The sequence below is a fragment of the Ruditapes philippinarum genome, unplaced genomic scaffold (assembly GCF_026571515.1).
Source record: "Ruditapes philippinarum isolate M1 unplaced genomic scaffold, ASM2657151v2 ctg6877_1_1_1_1, whole genome shotgun sequence".
Classification (NCBI taxonomy): Eukaryota; Metazoa; Mollusca; class Bivalvia; order Venerida; family Veneridae; genus Ruditapes; species Ruditapes philippinarum.
Window position 1 is genome coordinate 31,889 of NW_026867243.1, and position 21,860 is coordinate 53,748.

General features: G+C 33.5%; 2 protein-coding genes across 2 annotated transcripts; one reads left to right on the forward strand and one right to left on the reverse strand.

The window, feature by feature from the left end:
* The first annotated feature begins 1,685 nt into the window (after positions 1-1,685).
* Positions 1,686-16,388, forward strand: LOC132735399 (uncharacterized). The gene is made up of 13 exons (XM_060722339.1): positions 1,686-2,148; positions 5,649-5,819; positions 6,585-6,644; positions 7,079-7,147; positions 7,315-7,404; positions 8,200-8,476; positions 9,297-9,579; positions 9,970-10,206; positions 10,454-10,530; positions 11,584-11,688; positions 13,359-13,570; positions 14,278-14,442; positions 15,073-16,388. The coding sequence occupies exons 1-13, from the start codon at positions 1,943-1,945 to the stop codon at positions 15,323-15,325; spliced, it is 2,205 nt and encodes a 734-aa protein (XP_060578322.1). The 5' UTR covers positions 1,686-1,942; the 3' UTR covers positions 15,326-16,388.
* A 230-nt stretch (positions 16,389-16,618) lies between these two features.
* On the reverse strand, positions 16,619-21,652 carry LOC132735400 (uncharacterized). The gene is made up of 4 exons (XM_060722340.1): positions 21,513-21,652; positions 20,371-20,682; positions 19,879-20,124; positions 16,619-19,578 (listed from the first exon to the last, which is right to left on the reverse strand). The coding sequence occupies exons 1-4, from the start codon at positions 21,513-21,515 to the stop codon at positions 19,315-19,317; spliced, it is 825 nt and encodes a 274-aa protein (XP_060578323.1). The 5' UTR covers positions 21,516-21,652; the 3' UTR covers positions 16,619-19,314.
* Between the last annotated feature and the right edge of the window lie 208 nt (positions 21,653-21,860).

Sequence of the window (21,860 nt, forward strand, 5' to 3'; positions counted from 1 at the left end):
TGATAAGAACACCGCTTCATTTATTCTGATTGTTTTCACGAGTTCCGGAGGTTTACCAGTTCCGGTGCACATAACAAACCATTTGTAATATTTCCAACAAACCATTTGTAATATTACCTACGAAGAGTACAAGAATAAGTACATCTACCTGCCTTTGAACAATCTTATCATTAAATTGCGTATACACGGCAGTTTTACTAAACTTACATGGTTCAGTTATGGCCGAGGGGAGTTCAATACTACCAGAAAACGACGGCAATGTGTTTTGAAAAAAATAACATGAACTCAGACTCTGCGCTGTGTAAGATAAACTCTTGCGAACAAAATACAAGTACATTGCTGTAAATAAATTAGTTTGAACAAAATACAAACAATTGCTAAACGAAAGTGATTGACTTATAATGTACTGTTTGAACCACATATGATCGACCATTGATTAGCTTTAACCATCGTGTGAACACAATCTTCGTACTTCTGTTCTTGCACGTAATATATGACAACTGTCCTTACGATATGCGATCTTTAAAAGTCAACCTTTCACCCTTAATTAAGTTTATGATGCACCGATCGTTGTAAAAACTTATTTACATATGCCAAAATAATATTCACTAGTTGCAGATTTTAAACGGTGCAAAATACACCGGAAAACGCTTCTTGGAGCATCGCTGAACGAAAATTTGTTCTTCGGAGTATCCCCCCTCAAGCCCTAGGACCTGCCCAGTTGGCCGTACGTATCACAAAATCGTGACATGGTCAAGATAAAAAATAAGTTTTTGTTTTGCGATTGTGCTCGAACAATATTTATTCCAGTCCCATTAGTGATAAATACTTTCTATAGATAATCTTATTATTTACTGTTTATTTTATCTGGGACAGAACGATCTTCTGTCCCAGATTTTATCCATAGAACAGATATGTTAACAAAAATTTTTAGATCAAATAATAACTGTTAACACTGACATAGAAATCGATATTTTTTTGTTCTTTCTTCTGCATGTTATCTTATCATTTAGTTTTCAGAGGTTAAATGTATATTAATTACACTACACGTAGATGTGCTTTCCATGAATAAGAGCATAGCGTATCTTAAAGACTCGATCCTACTATTTTAAACAGTTAGTGCTTTTTAAATAAATGATTATGCTTTTACTAGCTTTTTAAATAAATGATTATGCTTTTACTTCAAAATATGTTTATTTCAACAAAGTTGTTGGCACACTTTTTTTACACACTCTTTCATTAATTCCATTATCAAATAACATTTTATTTCTGATGAGAACACATGGAAAAGTGTCCATTGACAGAAATCCTGTCATTAAAAATACATGCTTCGGAACTACATGTAGTTAAATAGGGTCTCCTAGTTTAAACAGGTATTAATATCTTTATGTTATATTTTTGCAAATATTTTTGGATGAAGTTGTAAGGCAGATAACAACTTTTCCTTCAATATATAAACTGTGTCCCTTTCTTTCAGTTTACATAATATTATAATATGTACAGTACCGATATACCAATACCAATAAGATTTGCTAGATGAAATTTAGCATTTTTGCCTAAATCAGACGTTAATTATAAATAAGAAGCCGACATAGAATGATGATTTAATTATTTATTTGTTAATGTCAATAAACTACAAAACCAGTGAATATTTTCTATATTCATTGTCGGTTAAAGAGGCATACCCTAAAATCGTTAGACTTTTCTTTGCAACTATTAAATTTTGGCTATTTGTATGTAAATAAAGAAAATATTGATAACTTAAAGAAGAACATGTGTTGAAAAACGCCTAATTTTGACATAAAAGGTCATTTTTTTAAACGGTCTATAATAAATCGCTTCCACCCATAAATACTACAACAACAACTCCGTCAGATTTAACGAATGATACGGAAACATACGAGCATGCGCGCAGCGAGTCCGTTTCAAAATCAGAAACAAGATGGCGACGCCAATGAAAGTACCACGATTATCGGCCGGACGACCAAAGGTTTCAAGTTCAACAAAAAAACGACGAAAGAAAGCAACTCAAATCTCAATTAATCGTTCAAGAATTGTTATAGGAGAACAGATAGACCGTTGGAATGCCTTAAAAACAGACATAGATGCTAAAACGAACGCAGAGGTAGCGAAAGTATTGTTGGACAAGTATTGAAGTAAGTTAACTTTTGAACATGTTGAAGTGTCTTAATATGAAAAAGGCAAAGCCTCAAAGCGAGCTCGATGTACTTTTAACGTGAAATAGTATGAAATAATCGCTCATTTTTATTTCAAATGCAGTGACGAGTGCGTGTGACGTTACACGTACTGTGTTAGATATGGCTCCGCCCCTGTCGTTAAATGAATAACGAGTTTTAAAAAACGTTGATAAAACTTTGTTTATTTTATTTCACTCTATAATTTTTCAAGCGAAATAAAGATTATTAAAAGTGAAATAAACGTAAAACTTAAAATGTTTGCGACATTAAGGTATGAGACCCCTAATGAGCACTATAAGGAACTATAAAATTGACAACATAGGTCAGTTATATACCTTTAAAGACACAAGAATGCAAAATTTAAACAAAGTTTACCGTATGTTTTACGAGTTATGAAGATTTTTCTAAAGTAAAACTTGGCTAATAGAAGGGCTCTTTTTCAGCAATGAGAAACTCTAATTATTCTATTATATAATAATTATGTAATAATGTTTTCCTATAGAAAATATTTTAGAAACAAATAATAGCATTCAGCTAACAAATGACCCAGCAAAATTATTGTTTCTACTCAAAATGTTTAAAATATGTAAATATGTATATAAATGTTACCCTACCCCACCCATTTAAGTAGTTGTTTGATCATTTTTCTACTTGGAGGGCCTAATTCAAAATATCCCTAAAATTTTCTCAAATCAGGGGCTGTTTTCAAAGTTTGCATAAATTTTCTTAAAAGAATATTGGAGGCGCTTGTCAAATATAAAATATTTTTACCGTCTAGTTTTTATTTTATTAGACTTTGAAAATATCAGGTACCATATTTGATAATAAATTTGGCACAATTTAGCCAAAAGATACCAATAATAATTTTATAATTAAAATGAAACACTTTTTTCTTATCAAGAGTGATCTGAGAGACACAAAAAATGTTCAAAGAAAAAAAAGAAAGAAAAAAAAAGTTGCCTCTTCTGGGGCTTGAACCCGCGCCCCTCAGTTTCAATGCGGTTGACAGTAGTTCTAGTCTATTTGAGTACTCTTCAAAGTGGAGGTAATGCATTAGGTGCTGTTTGGCGCTACAATGTGACGTCACGTAAACAATACTTTAAACGTCTGTACAGCGTTAACGACTGAATAAAAGATATTGGTGTTCGGATTCATTTTCTTAGTTAGACCATTTTATTTCATTCTCGATAGTTTTCACAACAAAATTCGACAAAAAATTGTTTTAATTTATCAGATTTTTCAAACAAAATGGCGCCTTCAATTTTCTTCGATATTTCACAGCTTCCGTTATTCTGGTTTCCTGTCTAATTATGGTTCCCATAGACGCGCGCGGGTGACCAGTCTACACATCCGTTTTCAGTCAGAATTCCTCAGTTTTTATCGTTATCTTTAAATTCGAAAGGTTGCGATGTGTCAAATTCGTTACTTTGGACGAAAGTTTTCAAAACCATCACTTAGCAGGTACTCGCGTTACCGTAAAGCTCGCTTTGCGAGCAGGCCCTTCGGGCCAGCTCGTCGAGCTCGCTATTAAGAGGATGCGATCCTTTTAGTCTATTTTAAGCTAGTATAGTATATTTTCTACAAAGTAAAATGTATTGTGCAAAGTAAAATCTACTTAAAAGCCACACGTATCAGCAGCTCAATAATGAGGCTCCAACGGGGAAATTTTTGTGTAGTTTTGTTATTCACAGATTGCTCACAAAGTGCTCAAGGGCGAGCTTTTGTCATCACTCTGCGTCCGTCGTGTGTCGTGTGGCCTTCAAAAAATGGTGTCAAACTTTTCAAACAACATCTCCTAAACCGCATGGCCAATTGCAACCAAACTTCACAGGAATGTTCCTTTGGTGGTCACCTTTGAAAATTGGGTACGAAAATCACTCATGTGGTAATACATACATGGTTTTTATCGTTAATAACAAAAATACACTTGTCAATATGGAAGCATCCATAACTGTTGTATTTACCCATTTCTTTTGAGGAAATTTTCAATGTTATTTTGTGAATTTATCAGTCATGAATTGGGAAATTTGTTGTTAATTTTCTGTTTGGGAGTCAATTGTGCCGTTTTCCCGCATAAGTTATATATAGAAAAAAAAACTGGCCTCTGTGCCTAGACTTACCAATGATTAAGACAACAGTGTAAGTTGTTGCGCAAATGTTAAATTGTTTAATTGAGTATCAGCATATCTATAAAAAAACATTATTGAACCATTAAATATCATTAGCAGGATTTTTAGATAGTGTATCAACTGCGGGTTGTTTAGACTATCTATAAATTTACACCACACATTCATGATATTGTCTGTAAACAAGATGAAACACATACGACCTGATCAGGTCACCTAGCAGTAGCTCACAATATTATAAGAAAGTCAGATGTTTTGATTATTCAAATTAAGAAGTTACCAGACTTGCAGATCCAAACTTCTGGCAAAAGTTCTAGCAATACATGAGTCACATATAATTAGCCAATATACACTTATAAGTTGGCCATTCATATAGATACAATCAATCCTTAGTTATTATGTCTCCCCCACCTCGGGGGGAGACATATTGTTTTTGCCCTGTCCGTCCGTCAGTCCGTCCGTCCGTCAGTCCGTCAGTCCGTCCATTCTTCGTTTCCGGACGATAACTAGAGTTCCTTTTGACCTACAGCCCTCAAACTTCATAGGATGATTGGTCTTATAGAGCTGATGATCCCTATTGTTTTTGGGGTCAGTAGGTCAAAGGTCAAGGTCACACTGACCATTGGTCAATTTCTCGTTTCCGGATGATAACTAGAGTTCCTTTAGACCTACAGACCTCAAACTTCATAGGATGATTGGTCTTATTGAGCAGATGATCCCTATTGTTTTTGGGGTCAGTAGTTCAAAGGTCAAGGTCACAGTGACCGTTGGTCAATTTCTCGTTTCCGGATGATAACTAGAGTTCCTTTTGACCTACAGCCCTCAAACTTCATAGGATGATTGGTCTTATAGAGCAGATGATCCCTATTGTTTTTGGGGTCAGTAGGTCAAAGGTCAAGGTCACAGTGACCGTTGGTCAATTTCTCATTTCCGGATGATAACTAGAGTTCCTTTTGACCTACAACCCTCAAACTTCATAGGAAGCATCTTCTCATACAACCTTAACAATAGAAACCATCCATAGACAGCCTTCATTGAAGTGACTACCGGGTATTTACATTATCTTATCTCCATTTCCATTCCTGTTTCCATTCACAGTTATTCTCAGCAGTGGGGAGACATGCGCTTTTTTACAAAAGCATCCTCTAGTTAATTAATGCTTTCTGTGTATAATCTGCCTTACAATTGAATTTTAAATTACTTTCCAATTACCATTAGACTTACTTCACAATATGGAAGTTGGTACATTTTCATCATACATCTTATGCATCATTTTAGTGCTATTTTACATATACAAATCAATACTGTGGGTAACTTCTTTCAGGTATTATGGACCAGGACCAGTGGCAGGAGGTAGCATTGAACAACAACCAGGGCCATCAAAGGTTGAAACTGCATATAGAAAGAAAATGGCTCTACCTAGCTATACATCAACACCAGCAGCATCACATAGACTTCAGCTGCTGAAAGAACAGCAATATGAATCATCAGCTGAGTAAGTTAACAGTAAAATAACTCGTGTTGTATTCACAGTTGTATGTTTTGTCATCCTTGTCTGTCAGTCACATAGTCTGCCCCCTTCAACTGACAAGACTGTGAAAATTGGGAGCATAAGTGCCCTAAGAACAAATGTCCAGTTCAAATTTGAATTTTATTTGTATTTGTTTTCAAAGTCACAAGAAGTTAGAACTGCATAGTCTGTTATTATCTATATACTGTGAAAAAATCAAGTGTAATTATTACTTAAATAAATAAGGGCAGTTAGGCAAATTTGTTGCAAATTATGATTTTAAAAGACTGTTTGTGAATTTGTTTACAAAAGTGAAATAAGAAATTATATGGCAGTGTTGCATCTAGAATTTCAAAATAATGGGGGATTGTCCCCTACTAAATTCAAGAATATGGGGGATTTGAAAAAAATGTTGGGGACATACATTTACCTTACAATATGACATACCAAAAAATCATTTATTTTATGTTCAGGCATTTTTTGACAGCTATCGTCTGCTCAAAAATGAAATAGAAAAAATAAAATATTGACAAATATTACAAAACACATGCGAGATGATCCAGTCGGCTGCTACACGCGATTAAGTTGGTATTTTAGTCATAACCGCAAGTGAATACAAACATGGCTGAAGCGTTCAAGATACAATGCTTGTTGTGCATAAAATATGCGCAAATCACGCAGCCTAGATGCAACACTGACATTATGGTAAACTAAGCAGAAAAATATAGTTGGTGTTTTTTTTTCTTGTAGATCTTCAATATCTGGTGTTGAGCCCTTGGCATCAAGTAGTCATGCAAGTGCATCTGACAGGTAAATAATTTATAAACTTGAATTTATTCCATGTTTAAATCAAAAGTATGACAGGTTTTTGACTTATATCTGCATTTTCGTTTACCTTTACCACAGAAAGTGATTAGCCTTTGCCCACAGTATATAGTGTGGCCAACCAACACATGTATGAAGTATCATCAGGCTTTGTATTTTATTCTGACTAACTTATATTTTCATCATGACTAATGGACAGTTCCAAAAATGGAACAAGGTTTAGTTAAATTTTGTTGAAAATGTAAACACAGTTTGTTTCTTTACAGAACTGACTACCAAACTTACTAATGTGAAATACATAAATCATTATCTGATTTAACACTTTCAGCTAAAATATATATATATATAAAGCAGTTTTATAAAACATGTTTCTTTTCAGATTGTTATAATTTAAAAACAAATGATAAAATATTTTCCAGTCCAAGACATTATTCTCCAGAGAAGAAGGTACCACCTGGATATAGCACAAGTTTCATGGATCCCTTTGAGTAAGCATTTCTAGAAACTGTTTCATATTCAAGTATTTGATATGATAATTATAACTTATTATGACATGTAAAAATTCAGTAATCATTTCAAAGTTGAAAGGAAATATCCCAGAAGCCATGCTCATTAGTGTCTATGATAAAATTTCTAATTTCATTCTTAATTTTAGACTTAGCATAGATGTTTATGAGGAGTCCAACAGTGAGCCAGAAATAGACGAAGATGAAGATTATGAACCTAGCTTTGACATATTCATTGGGTAAAATATTTAACTCTATACAGTGACTAAAACTTTGATATTTAAAGGCCCATTAATTCTTCAAAACGCTTTCTTTTCTTTTTCAAAATCTTTAATTTTTTTGTAAATTGTAAAAAGTTTCCAGATATAATTACAATTTTTTTTTGCTCATTGGCAGTCGGTGTAGTTAAAGAGAGTTGGTATTTTGTATTGAAGTCAAAATACTTATGTGTTTACATTTTGCTGTACTTTACAACAAATCACTGTAATTTCAGCACTCCTTTCTGCAGTCATTTAACATATTGGACGTTTCTTAAGAGTTATTGAATTTGGAGACATAATTTTATATTAATGTGCCTTTGAGTTTTATAACAGTTTATAAATCATTGTAAGAAATATATCCAATTTTCTATATTTTATTGTCTTGGTGTGAAAATTAGTAAATAAATGAAGTTGAGATTTTAGAATCAAAAGTAATGTTTACATCTGTTCCCAGGCAAAGGCTTAAGGCATTGAACATGAATATTTGTTTGTTTGAAACACATTTATATGGTGACCAAGTGGTGTAAGAGTGTATATGGAATCAATATTCAATAATTTCCTACACACGAAATGTTTTAAATTTGAACCCCATATTCAATGTCTGAAAGTTTGGAGCTTTTAGATAAATGTGTTTATACAGGACCTGAATGTCATTAAAAATTATGTATAAATTTACATATATATTCATATTACAATATTAGGTGAGACAGAGTTGACAAAAGAAAAGTTATTTTAAAATTTATAAAGGGTTACAAGAGAACATTTTCATTCCAGACCAGTAAATGAAAATATTTCTGAAGCTTCCTTTGCTGAAGAATTTTTTTCTGAGGAGAAGGAAGATGATGTTGAAGAGGAACCAGATGTTGAAGGTGTGAAAAGAATGCAGACATCAGATGAAGCGGCAAAGTTGTCAGACGAACAGATGTTTCTGTGCAGTGGAGAGGCTTTACTGACATTGTCCCGTATGTCTGTGAAGGATACATGTAATTCTTGTAGCAAGCCAGTGGACTTTCAGAAAAAAATCAGAGGCTCAGCTGTTTATTTCAAATGGGTCTGTTTTCTATTTTAGTTAGAAAGAGTTTAAAAACTGAAATTTACATATTGTGTATTTTTTATCATATTGATAACGCTGCATGTAAAGAATATTTATAATGAGCTGTTATAACAATTTTGTCATTTCTGGTCTAAACAGGAGCAGAACAGCAAGTAAAATGCATGTAGATCTGTTCAAATTATAGGCTTGCGGCAAATAGTTATGATAAAAGTAAAGTCTTGTTATGTTTAGAAAATTATTTTTTATTACTACATAGAGGATATTTGTTTTGCATGTAAGATCAAATAAATTTCACTGAGTGGACACCAGTTGTAATATTTTCACGAGTGGCAGCCACTCCTGAAAATATAATAGGTGGTTTTCATGAGTGAAATGTATTTCAATCTTATGTGCAAAACAAACAAATATTCTATTTATTTCATGCCTTTTTAGAGATTGAAAGTCATTTTGACTCGTTTTTACTTAACGTCATGTGTTCTTTTTCCTGGGATCATCACATCATGACATCACCATACCAATGTTGAAATATAGTTCTGTAAAATTTCTTGAATTTTGTTAAATTTTAAACACAATATGCAGTTATTTACTTGCTTCTCCTAAAGAAGCAAAATAAACATAAGAGAGAATTTATTCCTGTTAAAAATTCCTTTTAGTTATGAAATACTATTTTCATCCGCATTCAGATATTGTCTGGCTACAGTGAAAATTATCAAATATGATTTCACTGTCTACTGCAAAGCATGTAATAAATGCAGGCATTCTTCTTAGTAAAATAACTAGTCTTCAACAGCATATAAATGTAACAGATTTTTTTCAGGTTTGTGAAGATGGACATGTCAGTTTTAGTTGGTGTTCCCAGCCATTGTTAAGAGGAGGGGTTCACAGTGGAGACTTGATGGTATCTTCTGCAGTGCTTTTTTCTGGCAATAATTTTCAGAAAATTTCACTGTTTGCCAAGTTCCTGAATCTTGCAATGGTCAGTTCAAGCTCCTATTCAAGGTTCCAGACAACCTACTTGGTTCCAGCTGTTGAGACATTTTGGTCTAGTCATGTAGAAAATATTCTTGAGACAAAGAGAGGAGAGGAAATTGTGATTTTAGGTACATATAAATATCAGCTATATTTTGTTTTAACAGTTTTTAGAAATAATGTGTTATCTGTATGGTAGGAAATAAATTGATACATGTACAGTTATAAAAGGAGTCCCATGTCACCAAAGATACACTGAATGATCATAGCAAATATATGTGATGACTGACATATTTCTTTTTGTCTATGATAAATTATTAAGTTTTGATCTGCATTTACTCATATTTACTTTACAGTCAAATCTTCATTTCAAAGCCACTATAGAATTAACCAGAAGTGATCTTTGTCGACCATTACTTTACATCAGTAATTTGGGCACAGAGAACTGTTAGACAGTATTACACACAGATTAGACTGTTTTTACTTTTCTGTTTTAAAATACCTCAGTCTATATTTTTCAGGTGATGGAAGAATGGACTCGCCTGGACACTGTGCACAGTATTGCACATACACAGTCATGGATAATAACACAAAACAAATATTGTCAGTTGTGACTGTGGACAAGAGGGAGACAGGCAAGTCAAGTGTTCGGATGGAAAAGGAGGCATTTGTCAGAACACTTCATCACCTGGATACAGAAAATGTGAAAGTGGGTGAAGTTGTTACAGATGCCCATACATCAATAGCGGCTTACCTGAGTATGTTTTTTGTTATTCTTTTTTATCAATATGTGACATTCATTTTATCAGAATTTATATTAATAATTGAACATTTCCAGAAATCTGGAAAGAGATATTTTAAATGCTTATCCTGTCTATCCGGTTTTAATTTTATGTAGTTGGAAGATATTTATGTAAAACTGTAAACTATTGAAGAACATAATTGCACAAATTATTTTATTAGAATTTAGGTATCCCTGTTTAATTGGCACTTTACTTTTTTCAGGAAATGAATATCCCCAAATTCAACATTCATTTGATATATGGCATGTGGCCAAGAATCTCGCAAAAAAGATAATGAAGGTAGGTCATTCTGCTTGCTGCATTTATAGCGTGATGTTCTGACAAGAGTATCATTAATCTATTGTTAAAGAAGAAATATTGCAACTGAAGAATAAATATTTAGAGCGCAAATACTTATAGTGAAGTTATATAGTTTTTGAAAAAAAATCGGATATTGAGATAAAATTCTCCAAAACTTGTTACAATACAACTGTTAGGTATATCAATAGTATATCAATTTGTTCTCATTTCGCATTACAATATCATTAAAATCGGATTTTGTCTGTATATTAATATTATTATTATTATGTATATAGAGGATATTGAATGAGTGTAAGTTCAATACTGAATTTATTGAACAAGTTGAATAAAATTATATTATGCAAGCCTCTGGCGAGCATAATATTATTTTATTCAACGAGTGAGATAAATTCAGTAATGAACTTATACGAATTTAATATTCTATTTATCACATACCCAAAATAAAGACCGTTTAAAGTGAAATAAGAGCCATTGCGTCTTTACACTATGTTTGTATAATGCTAATGATGCCACGTCAAAATATATGCACGGCCGTGCAATACCATATTTACGGAGTCGCAAAATCGGCATGGGTGTGTGAAAATAATTTCATACCTATAAATAGAGCCAATGAATGTACACCATTTGCATCATTTGATCTCTCTCCAAATACAAACTATTATTGAATCCAGTTTTATTGATTTAGCCCTGTTCTTATATTTTACTAGTCCATAAAAATCATATCAAATCACTAGCTTATCATACTTTGAGTAAATAACTTATGTCAGATTGAAAGAAAAAATAGAAGTGTATGATAACAAGGTCAATATACATTGTCCTGTACAAATTGATTCTATTTGGCTTATACACAACTATAATATCTATATTAGACTAGACAAACACCTCATACTATATAGCTTTAACAGCTGTGAACTAATGACAGCAAATAAATTCAATATTGTACTCAACCATATACAATATTCCCTCAATATACATGTATACTAGTGTATTATTGTATATATATGTATATATAATATATGTTTGTACATCTAGGCTGGACAGCAGAAACAATGTGGTGGTCTAAAGGGCTGGTGTAGACACATTGTCAACCACTTTTACCATACTTGTGATAGTGCCAGAGACGTTGAAGAGTTCACAGTAAGCACATATATATTATTATATGATCCTGCATTTTAACAAATACTTCATTGGATTATTCTGATGTGTATTTTCTTCAAAAATAAATGAAATGTTCAGTTTTATATCGTTATAAAAAAAATTAAATTATATGGCTGTGTATATTATTATAGAAATAGTGGTTAAATAACTAACAGCTGTTGCTTGACCATAACCATCGTAGCAATTCGCAACCATTTATACTTGGCAGTACAACCCATGAAAAATATTTTAACTCGAAATATACATTATTTATGCCTCCTTCAAAGTAGTGGGGGTATATTGCTTTGCATTTGTCTGTCGGTTGGTCTCTTGTTCTGTAGACCAAATGGTTTCTGAGTGATAACTAAAAAATGCTTAGGACTAGAAACTTCAAACTTGATAAAATTATGATGCTTGTTCATGGTCAGTAGATAAGCCCTATTGATTTTGGGGTCAATGGGTCAAAGTCACATAGACCCTGTGGGTCACACCAGTTTCCGAGTGATAACTAAAGAAAGCTTATGCCTAGGAACTTTAAACTTGGTATGATGATTGTTCATGACCAGAAGATGACCCCTGTTGATTTTAGGGTCAAGGGTTCATAGGTCACATTGACCTTGTAGGAAAAACAGTTTCTGAGTGATAACTAAAGAACGCTTAGGCCTAGGAACTTCAAACTTGGTATGATGATTGTTCATGACAAGCACAAGACCCCTATTGATTTTGGGGTCAAGGGGTCAAAGGTCAAGGTTGCATTGACCTTGTATTTCAAAATGGTTTTCTATCAGTAACTGGACAACCCCTGGTCCTTCGACCTTCAAGCTTTACAGATTTATTGCTTTTGGTCATAAGATGACCTCAATAGATTTTTTGGCATTAAGGGGTCAGAGGTCAAGATCACATTGACTTATAGGTAACAACCCTTTCTGAACAATATCCCAACTCATGGGCCCTTTACCTTCAAACTTTACAGGTGCATTGGTCTTGGCCAGTAGAAACCCCTATTTATTTAGGGTCAAAGGTCAATGTCATATTGTAATTGACCTTGTATGTAAAGACTGTTTCTGGCCAATAACTCAACAACTCAAGTTGCCTTGGTTGATATTTTTTAACTAAAAATGCTTTTGGTATACACATTTGAAGGTCTTATGTAATATAACAACTTTGCTGTCATTAATGAGGCCTACATGATTCATTAAATTTATGCATATATTATTTGGTAAGATTTGAAATAGCTTTGTTATAAATTGCTGCACACAACCTTTGCGGTAACAATTACCTAGTGACTCGTCATGACCAGTAATAACCCTTATTGATTTTTTGGTCACAAGATCAAAAGTCTGTCATAATAAACTGATCACATGACTAATTGGCTGCCGATAGGCATACATTTTTTACAAACATAATATGTTATCTTGTCAATATTAGACCAATATTAGCAGCAATCCTGCAGATACATGTTAATATGCAACTTTTAGATGTACAAATTTTATTTTGCATTATTAATAACAAATCACCATACCTGGTCGGAGACAATTAGCTTGTAACACTTACAGAATGTAATATGCCCTTAAATTTTATTTTAAACTTTTCTTATTCCACAGATTCAGCATATTGATAGGGTTTTCATTGTGTTCTTACTATAACTATAATATTTTTTTCTTATATAGGGAATATGGTTTGGATTGTTGCACCACATAGTCAACGAACATGAATGGAACTTTGGTTGTGGGAGTAACATTACAAAGTGTGTACATGGTCCATTGACTGAACCAAGAGAGGTAGAATGGCTAAGTAAAGGCAGTCCAGCACACAATGCTCTACGTCAGATTGTAGCCGACAAGAGATTTCTTAAGCAGATACCTTACTTTCTGAATGCTCGGTAAAATGTTAATTGCATTCTACATTTTGTAAAAAGAATTTTTATTGATAATTGAATGCATTTCAGATATATTTTTTGGCCTAAAGAAGTCATGAGCATTTACATTATATGTATGTTTTGCATAAAAAATATTACGTGTGTAGTAGACATGTTTGTGACTTTCACTTGTGACACTTAGACCGCCTCCGTGGTCGAGGGGTTAGAGTCGATGACTTCTAATCCAGTTACCTCTCTGGCGTGGGTTCGATCCCCGGGAGATGCTTTGGTAGTTTAGCGCAGAGGAAGGTTGTCAAGTACTGGTGTTACTCTCCAGGAACGATGGTTAGGAAACTACCCGCCTATATGACTGTTGGGAAAAGGCGTAAAATGAAACAAACAAACAAAACTTGTGACACTTACCTAAATCACCATTTGTTTTAGTATTTATAATTAGAATATAAAGCTTACAGAAAATGTGCTTCTACAGCTATCTTGTTTATTGAAAACATACTATTTTCTTCATAGTCTTTCATAATTATTTATAGAACTTTACTAACTGCTCATTGGAACAAAAATGTTTTATTTGTAAGTATACTACCAATGGCATTCATTTGAAATGTTTTGTGTTAAACAGGGTAAAAAAAAGAAGAAGAAAAAAACATACCAAAAAACAACAACATTTATTTGCTATGTATATTTTAAATAGAAAAAAAAATGAAATTTTTCAGAAGTACTGCTGAATTGGAAGGTTTCAACAATCTTATACTGATGTATGCAGGAAAAAGATTTTCATACATTCCACCTGTATACAGAGCAAGAAATCTTATAGCTGCCATTGACCATAACAGCCACCTTGAAAGACCTTCAGTTATTAATAAAGATGGAACTGAGAGGTATGCAACACAAATAATTTTTTGGGACAATATAGTATTTCAAGTCAATGGTAATTGGCACCGTTGTCTTTCTTGGTACTTTTTTTACTAATGAGGGGAGGGTTTACTGACTTACAATATCTTTAATACTTTCCTATGATAGATAGCAATGTTTTTGAACCTTGCTTTTTGACCATTGTTTTATACCAAAACAAACAAAAGTTTATGGTGGGGGTCGGATGGTTTATGGTTAGTTCTTTAGTTGGTATCCATGGTTTCTGGACGATAACTTTAGTTTGGAACAAGTTATTTTAATGAAGATTGGTAGTAAGCAAAATTAAATGGAAACCCCAGTTTGCATTGCATTTCAACGTCTTGGGTCAAGAGTCACTAAATTGAAATAGAAAAATTGTTTTCGGACAATAACTAGAGTAAGGAATGATAGCTGTATTTTTAGGTCACCTTAACAGGTGAGCTATAATGATAGAATAATGACTTTCTTTCACTGTCTATTGTTATTTACAAAAACAATGTTTAGAGCTTAGATACACACTGTTTATTATACATGTTCTATTGTTACTTATTATTTGTAAAATAATAACCTAAGTCCCTTGATTTCGCTCAGTTGACATTTTTGTGTTGCCTTTTCAGAGTACATAAAATTTTCAACAAGAAAAGTTCAAGATGGCTGATAAGACCAGTAAAGGAACAGAAAAAATATGACTATAGAAAGGGATTGATGGAGTTGGTTTTGAGGATGAGGATGGAAGAGAAAGGGTCAATGTTTAAACCTGTGGTATTAAAAGCTGATGACCCAAGACGAATTTCATCAACAATCTCACAAGTTGCTCCTCCTCCAACAGATCAATTAAAAAAAGAGCAGGTGTCACGATTCACGAAATAATAAAAGGACCAAATATATACTAGTATTTATTATGTAATAAAACTAGAGAAGTTGAAACAACATTTATAAATAGGATTAGCTTTGAAACGACAGATAAACATACACCAGACAGTGGCTCTTATAGTTTCTCATCACTGCTATGATATATTTCTAATACTGACAGAATAGTTTAGAAATGGAGACTTGCTCCAGTATGTATTTTGGGAGAATTTTCAGAATTTCCAGATATTTTATTGTATCAAAATTATAGCTGTTGGTATAAAATTTTTTCTGTTCATCAATATATTTATACATGTATTATTTTGTTTTTATCAATGACAGCTCTAATTTCATTGAATAAACTGGTCAAATTTGTGGAAATACCTTGTTAACACTCTTGGTGCAACTGTTTCAGTGCAAAATTCCTTAGAAATGGTTAGAACACTTCAGGCTCCAATTCAAATATGGGTCATCTAGGGTGAAAATCGAGGTCACACAACCCAACAATAACTGTACTGTAATGCTCACTGAGGATATCATTTTGGTCCAAACATCCAGGAAATTTGCCAGAAAGGTTGTTTTGATGATTTCTAGGGCAAGGTCTAATTCAGGTTATCTGGGATCATAAACTAAAAACTAGGTCAGACAGACCCAAATAATGGAGAAACTTGCTAATGCTGTAAAGGATACTGCATAGTTCCAAATATCCTGGAAATTAGTCAGGGAGGTTGTTAAGATGGATTCTATGTCATGCTTGAATATGGGTTATTTTGGGTCATAAACTAGGTCACACACCAATTTATAAAAAAGAATATTGTTTTTTTTTGCATTCTAGAGGTAATATTTTCATCAGAGAATTTCCTGAGCAGTTGTTTTGATGATTTCTAGCACAACCTTGAACATATGTCATCCATGGTCAAAATCTAGTTCATACAGACAAAAAAATATTCTATGACTTGATAAATAATGCTCATAATTAGAGTGAACCACATTACCTCTTATGCTTGAAAGTAATTGAAATGTTAATTAATTTGTTGTCAAGGTAACAAAATATTCTACCATAGCATGCCATAAATATTGTATGTTGTTTTATGAAAAATAAATACCAAGATAAGATAATTTATTTTTATTTATTTACTCATAAAAAAGACTAAACAAGTCGACACTATAAATGTGGTGATCTTCAAAAATCATAAGCCATTATTCAGCTATATCATTTTATTACATGTTTCTCAGCTACTATTCAGATGGATTGTTTTTATTTCATAGTGAAAATGTCCATTTCTATGATTTCACTGAAGCCTATATTTTAATGTTGTTGAAAAAGATATACCTCGAAACGAATGGAAATTTTTCCAAATTACCTTTCATAATAAATAAAATATATTTAGGAGAAGCAAATAAGTTCAGATTGTTACAAATATCCATTTTTTTATAGAAACATGTACTTTGTGATGATATTTTTGAATTATGTCTTGAAGCAAAGTACATACTGTGACCTGTCAAAAGGATTGAAAACACTACAAAAGCATGGAGTAAATAGAAAATATATAAATCAAAGCACAGAAGGCGCTGAATTTGTTTGGGTGTCAGAATGTCAGAAAGGTGAAGGCTGTGAGATTATAAACCAATTTGTTTTTGTATACTGCCACCAGTGCTTTCCAGCGTTTTAACTGTAGTAAATTGGCTATAAGACTAATTGCAACACTGATATTCAATTCAATGTTAATTTGACTTGAACAATTTGAAAAAAAAATGAGTTGCCTTAACTGGGATTTGAACTCCAGACCTCTCGCTTCCTAAGCGAGCGCCACGGTGAAGTTATATGTTAACGGCCTGAAGAAAACCATATTATTCTAAATTAGGGTTTGTAACCCTTCTTATTTCGACGCTAACTGTTATTTAACACAGATGTAAATAATCATGGAGCTTACTATAAACATGTATATCTATAAAGAATAAAACAATATTAGAAATCTTCGACCATTCGGGAACTATTTTGCTTGAAAATTAATGCGCCTGTCATTTGACCATCTTTACGCAGTGATCTCCCCTGAATTTTTCGGCGTTAGTACACATATAAAGGGAAGTAACCGCTTCAAAAAAGCGGACTACTTTCGGCATTTGCAATTAACAGCATCAGGGTCTGAAATTTCGCTACCATTATTTATTTGGTCTGACGACCCAAACAAATAAAAACAAAATATGTTTAAATAACAAACATCAGCTTTTGTAATCGACAATTGCCACTTGTGGAATAATCCATATGGTGTTCACTTTGTTAAAATTTGTCTGTGTATGCAAACAAGTGTTCTCTGTGACAGAATATATTTTCAAACATCTCTTCAAAGTCTCTAAATATTTGTCCACGAGCAGTTGTCATTTTTATGAAGATGCTATATCTACAAAAGTCCTAGACCAACCACTGACCTTGGTGAAAATTTACTTATTTCTTACATGTAGCATTTTAGGCGCTAGGTTAACCAGATTGATAAAACCTGTTTATATTAGTAGTGGAAAGCGAAAGATACCATCCCCTGGTTTAGGCAAAATTAACTATAGAAACATCAAGAAATGTATTCATACAGAAGTAATCATTGAACTTCAATGGGCACATTGAAAAGTAGGGTATAGTCCCTTGAAAAATAATGTGTGAAGGGATCACTTCTCTGTCGTCTGTCTGTCCATCCCTCACAAAACTTGCCCTTGAAAAAAAGGTGTTTTTTTGGGTTGCCAGCTACACAGAACTTTGTCTGGACTACTCGGAAACTACTGGTGCAATTTCATCACAAGATTAGGGGAATGATCAATACCATGTCTAGTTGTGCATCTCATCAACATTTTTCAGTTTACCGGATTGATTGGTACCTCAAATTCTTGCACATATTATTCAGGTTTTTAGGTCAATTAATTTTTTGCTGAGTTATGGCTAACATTAGGCGACACATGTGATCACTGATCGCTCTTGTTCTTATATGTATGTAGTAAAAACTTAAAAAAATCTTTTTATAAAAATAACCCAAAGAGCTAGAGCTTAGTTATTTGGCATTAAACATTTTCTAGTTGGTGTATACCACGTTAGGTCAAATATAATCCTTTGGGTCAAACTTGGCCCCGCCAATGGGGGGGTCATTGATTTTCCATATAAGTATATAGTTAAAACAAACCAAAAATCTTCTCATAAAAACCCCAAGATATTTAGCGTTAAACATCTTCCAGTTGGTGTATACCAAGTTTGGTCAAATATAAGCCCTTGAGTAAAAACTGGTCCCGCCTCAGGAGGGTCATTGATTTTCCTTATATGTATGTAGTAAAAAAACAAACAAAAAATCTTATTAAAAAATCCAAAGAACTAGAGCTATTTAGCATGAAACCTGAGTAGTCCGGGTAAGTTTTGTGACGGATGGACAGGCAGACGTCTGAAAAGTGATCCATACATGTCACCACTGCTCTATAAAGCTGACAAAAAAGCATACAATATATCCTTGACCAATGTAACAGTTTTCATATATACTGAAACAAAAAAGAAACTTCCTCCAAGTTTGAATAAAGATATGTAAGTAAAGTTTGACAATCCTTTTGAAACTCAATTTTTACGTTGAATAACCATATCGGGCTTTTATACGGGGATTAGCTGACCGATTTTGCAAACAAAACGAGTTTTACAAACTACTACATGTATATATGAGCCGCGTCATGACAAAACCAACATAATGGCTTTGCAACCAGCATGGATCCAGACCAGCCTGCGCATCCAAACAGTCTGATAAGGATCCATGTTGTTCGCTTACAAACCCTATTACAAGTAGAGAAATTGATAGCGAACAGCATGGATCCTGATCAGACTGCGCGGATGCGCATGCTGGTCTGGATCCATGCTGGTCACAAACGCACTATGTTGGTTTTGTCGTGACGCGGCTCATATGTGTGTACATCTAAGTGGTACCCTTGAACAACTGGCACATACTTTGCGAAAGTTTCTTTTTTGGTTCAGTATATGTGCAACTAATTTAACTTAAACGTGATGCTTTGAATCCTGTGTATTGTGCATATGGGTCAGGGTAGCGGTCCCTAATTGTCCACACACAACATGATGGGATTACCATCCGAACACCTTCCCCTAGTCGCCCATGCCTCCACAATGTAAACTGCCGGTATGCTGCATGTCTATTTGCTTTACAAAGGTCGCGTTCATCCGGATAGACCAATATCTCCCTACGATACAGGCGCGCCAAAGAAAGGACTCCTTCATCTAAGATGTACTGTTCCATGTCCTGAAACAAATATTGCTGTTTCATTTCACAATATCAAAATGTCAGTTTGGAAATTAAATAAATTTTATGATATGGTTTACAAAAAGTTATATAGATAGTAATTTGTTTTAGAGAAAATAAATGTAGTAAACCCTGTCTTTGCAGCGTCTTGGAACTACCAAAGATGTATATGTAACCACTCTAATGTTTATTTACATCCAGTATGTGCATAAAACCATTTATAAACATGTAACTTTATTTGTTCATCTAGAATTTTTTTTTCATAATGTTTATCAGTTACTTTTGAAATTAGTTACTTACTGGCAATTGACTTAAACAATACTCTGGAGTGTATCCACAACACACCCTTTCTTCCACTGTTGGCATGTCCCTGCACTTACTACAACAGCACCATGAAGGACTAGGACTTCCTGGTTGGGGATGAAATCCTGCAGGTTGGGCTGGCTCTATCCTGTCCAGAATGTCTAAAATAAGACCTGGCTGGCGGTCTACTGCCATACAAAGAATTTCCTTTGCTGCATCTCCTCCCAAACTTTCCACGAGTCCCTGAAGTATTAATTACATGTAAAAGCAGAGTATTTAACCAAAAATAAAATCAGTACCCGTAAATTACTTTTCCATTATATATATATATTATTATTATATAATCATCAGGAATTATCTTTTTTCATAGCATTTTCAGTCTTCAATGTAAATTAATACAAAGATTCCAAGAACTGTTTCTCACTGTTAAATGAAATCTCAGTGAAGATTTTCCTGAAGAAAAACAATTTCTTTTTATTCTTTTCATACCTTCACTCTCTCTTTCCTCTCATCTTCCGTTTCAGCTGGCCTCACAACACCACGCCCTGCTTGACTTTCTGCACCTCGACCTCTTGCACCTTGACCTGCACCTCGCCCTCTTGCAACTTGACCTGTACCTGACCCTTGAGCAACTTGACCCCTTCCACCAATAGATCCTCTTCTTCTACCTCTCCTTCCACCACGTCCCCCCCTCCTTCCAACTCGTCCACCTCCCCTTCCACGACCTGTTCCTCTAACGCCACCTCCAAATACACCCCTGAGACTATGACCTGATGCACTGCTTGTATTGGACTCTGTATCCTATTAAAAAAGTCAAAACTGTTTTTATACATTTCAAACTATCATAATTATTTTAAAGTAATAGCAGTTTAACAAAATATAACCACTGCACAGCTGGATTTATCCTAGTATTTCAGATACGCCAAAAAAAGCTGTTGAAATTGTTTAAAATAGATCTACTTCTTTGTTAATGTAATGAAAAATGATTTTAGGATTATTTATATGATGGGGATCTGCATATTTATCATATGTAGTGCCTGTAATAGTCCTATAAATATGATGTTGCTTTGATATATTATTACTTCTTGGCAAGGCTTGACCAACATAAACTATAACAAGCTGGGGCTGCCACAAGCTGGTAATGTCTGATATATTGGTCAGTGCCTGTAATAACTTTTGGAAAACTACACAAACACTATATTTTTCTTTAAATATAAGTGTCCCACTAAAAACTATTTTTTGTTTTGCTTAAAATAACCCGATATTTTTTATTCAGAAATAGAATCTACATGTATGTGTAAATGCGAGATTTTTTCTTCAGAAAATACTTTTCATCGAATAGAGTACGTATATTACAAGTTTGACTAACTGTTCGATTTGCGAAATACTTTGATGCCTCTTATATTATTAAGTATTTGACGAAATGGCAGATTTAAAAAACAACATCCAGCTCCCATTAACAAACGTAAACAATATCCCCTTAGGAGCCTCAAGTCGTATAGTTTATATATTATTAACGCTCAAAGAATATTTATACAAATTATTTGTATGGTAAACGATGTGCAGATACCATCTGCTGCCCAGTTTAGAAGTTTTAAAGCTTGTACACAACGCAAATCAAATTTTCTTACCATTTTACTGAGTCAAATGTTTACTGTTGCTGAATCTTCCGATTACAAAACGGAAATGTACGGAAATATCCGTAATTTATCGAGTATAAAACGCTGACGAATAAAATCTAAATTTTTCACGAATGATGATGATAAAACGGAAATGGTATTTCATTGATATCTTTGTTAATATATGGAATATTTGGCTGAAAAGTTCAGGTATTGTGAGTATTTTTAAAGTCATTCGTCCTGTTTATGTTTGGTTTTAATTAAAAAACCCAAAATAATAGGGTATGCCTCTTTAAATATACAAGTAGGTTTGTTTATATTTATACCTTCGAAATTTGACCATGAATTCTCCAAACAGAT